Below are 11620 nucleotides of genomic sequence, written 5' to 3'. Positions count from 1 at the left end.
AGGTCACATGATCACATCATCATCACAGGTCCTTAACTCCACCAGGAACCAGTTTCTACCTATGGGCTCAGGTAGGTGCAGCAGGACTTGGGGGGAGCAGAGGTGGCGGGGGTTGTGGGGTGTTCCCGGTATACGGCAGATCTTGTGGGGTGTTCCCGGTATACGGTGGGTCTTGTGGGGTTTTCTCTGTATACGGCAGGTCTTGTGGGGTGTCCCCGGTATACGGCAGGTCTTGTGGAATGTTCCCGGTACACGGCAGGTCTTGTGGGGTTTTCTCTGTATACGGCAGGTCTTGTGGGGTGTTCCCGGTACACGGCAGGTCTTGTGGGGTTTTCTCTGTATACGGCAGGTCTTGTGGGGTGTTCCCGGTACACGGCAGGTCTTGTGGGGTTTTCTCTGTATACGGCAGGTCTTGTGGGGTGTCCCCGGTATACGGCAGGTCTTGTGGAATGTTCCCGGTACACGGCAGGTCTTGTGGGGTTTTCTCTGTATACGGCAGGTCTTGTGGGGTGTCCCCGGTATACGGCAGGTCTTGTGGAATGTTCCCGGTACACGGCAGGTCTTGTGGGGTTTTCTCTGTATACGGCAGGTCTTGTGGGGTGTTCCCGGTATACGGCAGGTCTTGAGCGGTGTTCCCAGTATATGGCAGGTCTTGTGGGGTTTTCTCTGTATACTGCAGGTCTTGTGGGGTTTTCTCTGTATACGGCAGGTCTTGTGGGGTGTTCCCGGTATACGGCAGGTCTTGAGCGGTGTTCCCGGTATACGGCAGGTCTTGTGGGGTTTTCTCTGTATACGGCAGGTCTTGTGGGGTGTTCCCGGTATACGGCAGCTGAAATATCCTGCATGTCTATTGCTCCAGTCCCTGACAGCAAGCAGCTTGAATGGTAAACAGATCATTCATTCTCTGAGCTGAAATATCCTGCATGTCTATTGCTCCAGTCCCTGACAGCAAGCAGCTTGAATGGTATCTGAGTCATTCCATCTTCGGCATTGAATCCTGCATATATCTATATATGTTAGTCATCCTATTATGCATTTTTTGTGTTTATAGATATTTAATCTGACTTTGCATGTCCTTACTCAGCGAGATCACATAACTGTTTCAAAGTGGTCTATGATCCATGTAGACCTGGACATTTGTTTATCTGATCACTACATTTATTGTGTCCTGTTGTCTCAACTGAGTTTGATTGATTGCTAACGAGCTTTAACACAAAAAAAAAAAAAAAAAAAATAGGAAGATCTAAGGGCTAGCCTTCTATAAATGTAGACTTAGCTTGGGGAAGCATTCATGCAGGGGTGCATTCGTGCACTGTTATTCGTGTATTTTTTATTCAAAGTACTTTTTTTTCTAAGTACTCGGCAGTTATAACATGGCAGATAGACAGGGCAGGAGACAGGTAAGACAATCTAAATCTATTCCCTATTCACTTGAAACAACACAAATACTCACCATATTTATTTGCATATTCTATATCCTGGCTGCTGCATTCACTCACATTCACCGCCCTTGCATTAACTCTCTACACTCCATCCATATCGGCCCCTCTGTCCTTGCCTCTCCTATGTATAGCACTCATGCTCTGTTCACATTGCTTAGCAGCGCAGATCCATTCAGTCCCACCATCCAACACAAGAGACGCTCTCACAAATCACTTAACCATCTGCTCACTCTTTCGATCCTCCTCCTCCTAGTTGCTGGAGACATCTCTCCAAACCCCGGCCCCCCATGTTATAGCCAGTCAAACCTCCCAATTGCTACACCCAGAAACCCCTCTAACCTTATTAATATTCCCTGCATGCCTTCTGTCTCTTTGAATTGTGCCCTTTGGAATTCTCGCTCTGTGTGTAATAAACTCTCCTTCATTCATGACTTCTTCCTTTCTAATTCTCTTAATCTCCTGGCTCTTACTGAAACCTGGATCCAGCAGTCAGACACCACTGCTGCTGCTGCTCTTTCATATGGTGCACTACACTTTTCTCATACCCCAAGATCGGACAACAGAGCAGGTGGAGGCGTTGGTCTGCTCCTTTCACCAAAATGTACTTTCCAAGTTATCCCCCAAGTACCCTCACTTGTCTTCCCTTCCTTTGAGGTCCATGTGGTCAGACTCTACGTCCCCTTCTCCATGCGAGTGGTGGTGGTGTATCGTCCTCCCGGCCCCTCTCATCAGTTCCTGGATCACTTTGCCACCTGGCTTCCACACTTTCTTTCCTGTGACACCCCCACCCTTATCATGGGTGATTTCAACATCCCTATTGCCTCTCCCCTCTCCCCATCTGCTTCTCACCTTTTGGCTCTAACCTCCTCTTTCGGCCTCTCGCAGCATACTAACTCGCCAACACATGAAGATGGAAACTCCCTTGACTTGGTCTTCTCCCGGCTTTGCTCAGTGGATGATTTCACAAACTCCCCTCTCCCACTCTCTGACCACCACCTTCTTTCATTCTCTATCAAGAACTGCCATCCCGCTCAGGTCACCCCCACTTTCCACACTTATAGAAACATACAGGCCATTAACACCCAGGAACTTATGAAGAACTTGCAGTCCTCATTGGCCCCAATCTCCTCCATCTCATGTCCTGATTCTGCTCTGAAGCATTACAATGAAACCCTGCAAAGTGCCCTGGATGAAGCTGCTCCTCCTATACATAAAACAACTCGGCACAGACGGCAACAACCGTGGCACACGCTGCAAACACGTTTCCTGCAGCGGTGCTCCAGGTGCGCAGAACGTCTGTGGAGAAAATCTAATCTACCCGAAGATTTCATCCATTATAAGTTCATGCTAAAGACATACAATTCTGCCCTTCACCTCTCCAAACAAACCTACTTCAACACCCTCATCACCTCCCTGTCCAATAACCCTAAACGTCTCTTTGACACGTTCCAGTCCCTACTCAACCCAAGAGCGCAGGCCCCAACCACGGATCTCCGTGCTGACAATCTGGCCAATTACTTCAAAGAAAAAATTGACCATATTCGACAGGAAATCATCTCCCAATCTCTTCATACCATGCACTGTCCTCCCTCCCCCACTGCATCTAGTTCACTCTCTGACTTTGAACCAGTTACAGAAGAAGAAGTAAGCAGGCTCCTTGCATCTTCTCGCCCGACCACTTGCACCAGTGACCCCATTCCGTCACATTTCCTCCAGTCCCTTTCCCCGGCTGTCACCTCTCACCTAACAAAAATATTCAACCTTTCCCTCACTTCCGGTATTTTTCCCTCCTCATTTAAGCATGCCATCATACATCCATTACTTAAAAAACCATCCCTCGACCAAAACTGTGCCGCTAATTATAGACCTGTCTCTAATCTTCCCTTCATCTCTAAACTCCTCGAACGCCTGGTCCACTCCCGTCTTACCCGCTATCTCTCAGATAACTCTCTTCTCGACCCTCTTCAATCTGGTTTCCGCTCTTTACACTCTACTGAAACTGCCCTCACTAAAGTCTCTAATGACCTACTAACAGCTAAATCTAATGGTCACTACTCCATGCTAATTCTCTTGGATCTCTCTGCAGCATTTGATACTGTGGATCATCAGCTCCTCCTCACTATGCTCCGCTCCATCGGCCTCAAGGACACCGTTCTCTCCTGGTTCTCCTCCTATCTCTCTGACCGATCCTTCACTGTATGTTTCGCTGGTTCCTCCTCCTCTCACCTTCCCCTTACTGTTGGGGTTCCTCAAGGATCAGTCCTAGGCCCCCTCCTCTTCTCTTTGTATACTGCCCCTATTGGACAAACAATCAGTAGATTTGGCTTCCAGTACCATCTCTATGCTGACGACACCCAACTATACACTTCTTCTCCTAATCTCACGCCTGCCTTATTAGAAAACACCAGTGATTGTCTTACCGCTGTCTCTAGCATCATGTCCTCCCTCTATCTGAAACTAAACCTGTCAAAAACTGAACTCCTCGTGTTTTCTCCCTCTACTAACCTACCTTTGCCTGACATTGCCATCTCCGTTTGCGGTTCCACCATTACTCCAAAGCAACATGCCCGCTGCCTTGGGGTCATCCTTGATTCTGACCTTTCATTCACCCCCCACATCCGATCACTGGCTCGCTCTTCTTACCTGCATCTCAAAAACATTTCTAGAATTCGCCCTTTTCTTACTTTCGACTCTGCAAAAACTCTTACTGTTTCACTTATTCATTCTCGTCTGGACTATTGTAACTCTCTACTAATCGGCCTCCCTCTTACCAAACTCTCCCCGCTCCAATCTGTCCTGAATGCTGCTGCCAGGATCATATTCCTCACCAACCGTTACACCGATGCCTCTACCTTGTGCCAGTCATTACACTGGTTACCCATCCACTCAAGAATCCAGTACAAAACTACTACCCTCATCCACAAAGCACTCCATGGCTCAGCACCACCCTACATCTCCTCTCTGGTCTCAGTCTACCACCCTACCCGTGCCCTCCGCTCCGCTGATGACCTCAGGTTAGCATCCTCAATAATCAGAACCTCCCACTCCCGTCTCCAAGACTTTACACGTGCTGCGCCGATTCTTTGGAATGCACTACCTAGGATAATACGATTAATCCCCAATCCCCACAGTTTTAAGCGTGCCCTAAAAACTCATTTGTTCAGACTGGCCTACCGCCTCAATGCATTAACCTAACGATCCCTGTGTGGCCTATATTAAAAAAAAAAAAAAAAAATTAATTAACTGGTTCATGCAGCTTTACATGAACACCCAAGCCTTACACTATGGCTGGTCCGAATAACTATAGCAATTGTTACCATCCACCTCTCGTGTCTCCCCTTTTCCTCATAGTTTGTAAGCTTACGAGCAGGGCCCTCACTCCTCTTGATATCTGTTTTGAACTGTATTTCTGTTATGCTGTAATGTCTATTGTATGTACAAGTCCCCTCTATAATTTGTAAAGCGCTGCGGAATATGTTGGCGCTATATAAATAAAAATTATTATTATTATTATTATAGGTCTTGAGCGGTGTTCCCGGTATACGGCAGGTCTTGTGGGGTTTTCTCTGTATACGGCGGGTCTTGTGGGGTTTTCTCTGTATACGGCGGGTCTTGTGGGGGTTTTCTCTGTATACGGCGGGTCTTGTGGGGTTTTCTCTGTATACGGCGGGTCTTGAGGGATGTTCCCGGTAAACAGCAGGTCTTGTGGGGTTTTCTCTGTATACTGCAGGTCTTGTGGGGTTTTCTCTGTATACGGCAGGTCTTGTGGGGTGTTCCCGGTATACGGCAGGTCTTGAGCGGTGTTCCCGGTATACAGCAGGTCTTGTGGGGTTTTCTCTGTATACGGCAGGTCTTGTGGGGTTTTCTCTGTATACGGCGGGTCTTGTGGGGTGCTCCCGGTATACGGCGGGTCTTGAGGGGTGTTCCTGGTATACGGCAGGTCTTGTGGGGTGTTCCCGGTATACAGCAGGTCTTGTGGGATTTTCTCTGGTATACAGCAGGTCTTGTGGGGTGTTCCTGGTATACGGCAGGTCTTGTGGGGTGTTCCTGGTATACGGCAGGTCTTGTGGGGTTTTCTCTGTATATGGCGGGTCTTGAGGGGTTTTCTCTGTATACGGCGGGTCTTGTGGGGTGTTTCCGGTATATGGCGAGTCTTGTGGAGTGTGCGGCGGGTGATTTGCATTGTTGTGAGAGCTCAGAGCACCGCCCTTTGCTTTGTGTTGTGTAGCTGTAATCTGGTGACAGTGATTGTTTTTCCGCCTGCTCTTTCACAGCTGCCTACGATGGGACTTGAGCATCAGAACTTGATTATGGAACAATATAAGAAGTTTAAATTATTATTTTAAAAAAATAAAATGTTTTTCTGTTTTCACAGATTTTCAGCCGCGTCTGTACGTCTGAGCTCCTGTTACCATCCTTCCATCAATGATGAGAGATGTCAAGTGATTCCACTGTAGGAGACACAACGCTCAGACTTACAGAGGCGGGTGCGTGTCACTGAGTCGCCCGAATGTCAAGAAACTCCATCCAGTCATAAAGAGACACAAGGTGAAAAATGGAGAAAAGTCACCCAAGAGCAATCACTGCCCCAAACATTACACCGTGTGAGGATGAACAGGCGCAGCCCGGGGATGGAAAGAGGTTTACATGTACAGATTGTGGGAAAAGTTTCACCCGGAGATCATCGCTGGTTACACACCATAGGCTCCACACCGGGGAGAAGCCGTACATCTGCATCATCTGCAGCAAAGGCTTTACGGATAACTCAAATCTTGTAAAACACCAGAGGATGCATACAGGAGAGCGGCCATACGCCTGCAGCGACTGCGAAAAAACTTTTACTGACAGCTCAAACCTAATCGCACATCACAGGGCACACTCGGGCGAGAAGCCGTATGTCTGCAGCGACTGCGAAAAAAGGTTTACTCTTGTATCCAACCTTGTGACCCATCAGAGGGCGCACACAGGAGAGCGTCCTTATGTGTGCACAGAGTGTGGGAAAAGGTTCTCTCATAGTTCTCACCTCGTTACGCATCTGAGGGCGCACAGAGGGGAGCAACCGTTCTCCTGCAGCGAATGCGGCCGACGGTTCACTCAGATCTCCAACCTCATTGCTCACCAGAGAGCTCACACGGGGCTGAGGCCGTACACGTGCAGGGCCTGCGGGAAGAGCTACACGCAGAGGTCAAACCTGACTGAGCATCAGAGAACTCACTCCGGAGAGAGACCGTATGTCTGTAACCAATGCGGGAAAGCCTTCAATCAAAACTCCAGCCTCATCAAGCACAAAAAAGTACATGTAAAGCATGCGGCACTCAAATTAGAAAGTCAACATTGACATTGTCCATGATATCTGGCCAAATCAGCTGGATCTTCGATCCTGAGAGGCCGTTACAATAACAAAGAGAGAAAATAAGGAATTCTGTTTTATTAATTGTAATTATTACAAAGTGGTCAGAGACTGTTACAGGACTCATCACCTCGACTTTTCTCCTCATAATTTCTAATATATGAAAGCTCGAGCTGATGCACCTTGGAGGAATCATCAGAATCCAGCACTTGTCTGTGTCAGTTCTGAGACGTGAATTTGGAGACATTTCTGTATTTGTTTGATGGTATGACCGGCATATTCTGAGACCTATAAAGTCTTTATTTTTTGGTGGATGCAGCCATGTGAGGGTTTGTTTTCTGAGCGCGTGATTTGTAATTTTTAATGATTCCATTCTTGGGGACAAATAAAATTTATGATTCTTTTTTTATACATAGTTACAAAGGTTGAAAAAAGCCCTCAGTCCATCAAGTTCAACTGTTCTCCACAAATTGTTCATTTGTCACTTATTTAACTATAACTCGCAATGTTATGTTTTTCGAGGAAATCATCCAGCCCTTGTATAAGAGCTGTTATGGTGTCGGCCATTACTACCTCTTGTGGTCGGCATTCCACAGTCTGACTGCTCTAACTTTAAAGAACCCTTTCCTATTTAGCTGCAGGAATCGCCTTTCTTCCACTTGTAATTATTGCCCCATGGTCCTTGGTATCTTCTTTGGTAGGAATAAGTCATGTGCCAGCCCCTGTTCTGACCGCACAAGTATTTATCCATGTAAATGAGATCTCCTCTGAGGCGTCTTTTTTTCTAAGCTTAAAGGGAATCTGTCACCTAATTTTTCGTATATATAAGCTTCGGCCACCGCAGTCAGGGGCTTATCTACAGCATTCTGTAATGTTGAAGATAAGCCCCCGATGTATCCTGAAAGATAAGAAAAACAAGTTAGATTATACTCACCCAGGGGCGGTCTGGTCCTATGGGCGTCGCGGTCCGGGTAGGGCAGATACAGTACACCTGCGCAGGAGCCACGACAGGAAGCAAGGCAAAGGATGTCATCGCATGTAGATGGGAGGCGCCGAACCTGGACCGCGATGCCCATCGGACTGGACCGCCCCTGGGTGAGTATAATATAACTTATTTTTCTTATCTTTCAGGTTACACCGGGGCTTATCTACAGCATTACAAAATGCAATACAGAATGCTGTAGATAAGCCCCTGATGGCGGTGGCCGAAGCTTATATACGAAAAAGTAGGTGACAGATTCCCTTTAAAAAAACTCAAATTTTCCAACCTCTCCGCATATGAGCGGCCTCCATCCCGTGTAATATAGGAGCGGCCTCTATCCCGCGTAATAATGTAGTTGCTGCCCTTGAACTGAATTTAACATTTCCAGTTTTGTATCTTTGCTCCATTGAGCAGAATCCTCAAACTTCTGTGTTTTTGTTACATGGTTTTTCAGCATATTGTCTGGTCTTGTGCGGTGTTCCTGGTATGCAAGGGGGATGTAAACAATGGGGTAAAGAAGAGTCTCCTTCTTCTAGTAACTGCAGTATCTAATGGGGGTAAACAGCCGTGATTTGTGATGATACCCTGTCCTGATGTAACGTGCTCTATAACATATACTATGAGATGCGCTAAGTACTTGAATGGAGCACTGTTTATATGGCGTATATAGGGGGTAAATGTGTATGCCTCTTGTGGGGTCAGAATGTGTCCCATTCTTCCCCAATAAGCAGACAGAAATATAAATGAACATCTGTTATCAGCAGGTGTAGTCCCCTCAACATCATTACGTTGCGACGCACACTTGGCGCTGTGGGGGACCTACAAATCGGAAGCAGCACTAGGGAAGCTGCAGCTAAAAGGAAGTTCAGGGGGCTCTTGTCTATTGACTTGCTGTTTTGGATACAGGGTGCTGCAAATCTTTTTGCTAAACTCTTACCAGTTGGAATTTTATTAGGGTTTGCGCACATTGGCATATAAATCGGATGAATGCAAAGCGAGAAATAAAGGTAATTCAGTCGGACCAATGTTATTCAGTGCAGATTATTATTATTTATTTGTATAGCGTCATTAATTCCGTGGTGCTGTACATGAGAAGGGGTTACATGCAGAGTTATAGATATCATTTACAGTAAACAAATTTACAATGACAGACTGGTACAGAGGGGAGAGGACCCTGTCCTTGTGGACTTACATTCTACGGGATAATGGGGAAGAGACAGAAGGTCGGGGGTGCAGCAGCTCGGGTGGTGGTGAGGCGGCAGCTCGGGTCGTTGGTGAGGCGGCAGAATGGTTATTGCAGGCTGTAGGCTTTCCTGAAGAGATGGGTTTTCAGGTTCCGTCTGAAGGATCCGAGGGTGGTGAATAATCGGAAGATATTGTGAGATTAGTTCAGAGATATATGGATGAGAAAGGTTGTGGATGGCTTTGTAGGTCAGTGTTAGTAATATGAAATGGATTCGTTGGGGAATTGGGAGCCAGTGGAAGGATTTGCAGAGGGAAGAAATGTGAGTAGCGAGGAGAGAGGTGGATTAGCCGGGCAGCAGCGTTGAGGACAGACTGGAGTAGTGCAAGAGAGTTAGCGGGGAGGCCACAGAGGAGGGTGTTGCAGTAATCAAGGCGGGAGATGATGAGGGCATGCACAAGAGTTTTAGTAGATTGAGGGCTGAGGAAGGGACGGATTCTGGAAATATTTTTGAGTTGGAGGTGTCAAGAGTTTGGACGTGTGGTTTGAAGGACAGGGCGGAGTCGAGAGTTACTCCAAGGCAGCGGATTTCAGGTGTGGGAGAGAGTGTGATGCTGTTTACCATAATAGATAGGTTGGGTAGGGGAGATACGCGAGATGGAGGAAAGATGATGAGTTTGGTCTTGTCTATATTGAATTTTAGGAACCCAGAGGTGAAGAAGGAGGATATGGTTGACAGACACTCTGGGATTCTGGACAGAGAGGTGACATCTGGGCCAGAGATGTAGATCTAAGTGTCGTCCGCGTACAGGTGGTTCTGGAAGCCATGGGACTTTGAGTTGTCCTAGGCCAAGGGTATAGATAGAAAAGAGTAGAGACCCCAGGACAGAGCCTTGAGGGACACCAACAGATGAGGAGGTAGTGTGGGAGTGGGAAAGGCTAAATGTGCGGTCGGAAAGGTATGAGGCAATCCAGGACAGGGCAAGGTCTTCTATGCCAAGGGAAGAAAGAATCTGTAGCAGTAGGCAGTGGTCGACTGTCGGAGGCAGAGGACAGGTCGAGAAGGAGGAGGATGGAGAACTGTCTGTTGGCTTTGGCTGGAAGTCATTAGTAATTTTCAGAGCAGTTTCGGTGGAGTGGTGGGGGCGGAAGCCAGATTGGAGGTTGTCAAGGAGAGAGTTAGATGGGAGGTGGGAGGAAAGATGAGCATGGACATGCTGCTCAAGGAGTTTGGAAGCAAACGGGAGCAGTGATATGGGGCAATAGCTGGGCATAGCAGTTGTGTCAAGGTTAGGTTTTTTGAGGATGGGTTTAATGGTGGCATGTTTGAAGGCAGAGGGGAAGATACCAGAAGATAGCGATAGGTTGAAGAGATCGGTTAGGGCTGGAATGGGTGTGTTAGTGAGGTTGGGGAGCAGGTGGGAAGGGATGGGGTCAAATGCACAGGTGGTGAGGCGTGATTTGGAAAGGAGGTGAGTAATCTCTCCTTCAGTAATGATGGAGAGGGAAGTTATTAGGGAAGGGCAGAGGTCTGGTATATGGAGTGGTTGGGGTGGTGGAACAGTAAAGGTTTGCCTTGTTTAGTCGATGTTATTTTTGAAGTAGGTGGCAAAGTCCTCAGAAGAGATAAGGGGAGTTGGAGGTGGCAGTGGTGGGCGAAGGAGAGAGTTGAATGTGCTGAACAGTTGTTTTGGATTTTGGATAATGAAGATATAAAGTTTGTGAAATAGGTCTGTTTAGCAGAGGTGAGGGCTAATTTGAAGGCAAGTGTAGCTTGTTTGAAAGTGGTGAAGTTGTCAGGCAGGCGTGTTTTCTTCCAATGCCGCTCTGCGACCCTGGATGCTTGTCGAAGTTTTTTGGTGAGATTGTTGTGCCAGAGTTGCCTATTAATTTGTCGCACTTTGCCATGCATGAGAGGGGCGACTGAGTCTATGGCTGATGTGAGGGTGGAGTTATAGAAAGCGGTGGAAGACACAGATAGATGAGAGTCTATGAATGTCAAGGTGTGCAAGGTTTCTGCGAGGATATGGTAGTGGCTGGACCTGGGGGGCAGGTGAGGAGGACAAGGATGAGAAGGTGAGTAGATGGTGGTCAGATAGGGAGGAGAGGTTGTGAGATTAGATATGGAACAGAGGTGGGTGAAAATGAGGTCTAGTGTATGTGTATTTCTCATCTGTAATCAGTGTGCTGCAATTTCTCTTTAAAATCTCATGTGTATGAGAAAAAAAATTGCATGTGGTGCAGACTAGTACGCGGACCCTCAGTGTGCGGACCATCAGTACTCGGACCATCAGTATGGCATCCAATTTTTACAGCACGTTCCAATTCTGTAGCATTGGAAACTGTAACTTGTCCTTTAAAAGATTAATAACTGCAGAGTAAAAAAACAGATTGTACACGGATGACAAGTGAGAAAAGATCATCCAACTTTTCTGGATGAGAATGGGACCTTTTTTTTTTTTTTTCTATTTGCTATGTGAGTGTACCCTAAAGCCCCCATTGTATACCCGGCGGGTGCCAGCCATTTACACAGCAGCCACTTGTCGGGAACTGGTGACATTAGAGATGGCTCCGATCACAGCAGTTATACAGTAGAGGTGCCATGGTGAACAGTGACTGTGGTATCTAAGCGGTTAGATACGGGGCCTTCAGATCCATGGACT

At 47.2% G+C, this 11620-nt stretch overlaps 1 protein-coding gene across 1 annotated transcript; it reads left to right on the top strand.

Annotated features, from left to right (window-relative positions):
- Window positions 1-7205, top strand: LOC138661484 (zinc finger protein 436-like). The gene is made up of 2 exons (XM_069746195.1): window positions 1-71; window positions 5818-7205. The coding sequence occupies exon 2, from the start codon at window positions 5998-6000 to the stop codon at window positions 6778-6780; it is 783 nt and encodes a 260-aa protein (XP_069602296.1). The 5' UTR covers window positions 1-71; window positions 5818-5997; the 3' UTR covers window positions 6781-7205.
- Window positions 7206-11620: the final 4415 nt, after the last annotated feature.

The sequence above is a fragment of the Ranitomeya imitator genome, chromosome 2 (genome assembly GCF_032444005.1).
Source record: "Ranitomeya imitator isolate aRanImi1 chromosome 2, aRanImi1.pri, whole genome shotgun sequence".
In the NCBI taxonomy this organism is placed as follows: Eukaryota; Metazoa; Chordata; class Amphibia; order Anura; family Dendrobatidae; genus Ranitomeya; species Ranitomeya imitator.
Note: the sequence above shows the minus strand (reverse complement) of the source record. Positions and strands in the feature narration are given on the sequence as shown.

What these genes read in the sequence shown, in the direction of transcription:
- LOC138661484 (XM_069746195.1), top strand. Translation starts at nt 5,998, where the DNA reads ATGGAGAAAAGTCACCCAAGAGCAATCACTGCCCCAAACATTACACCG.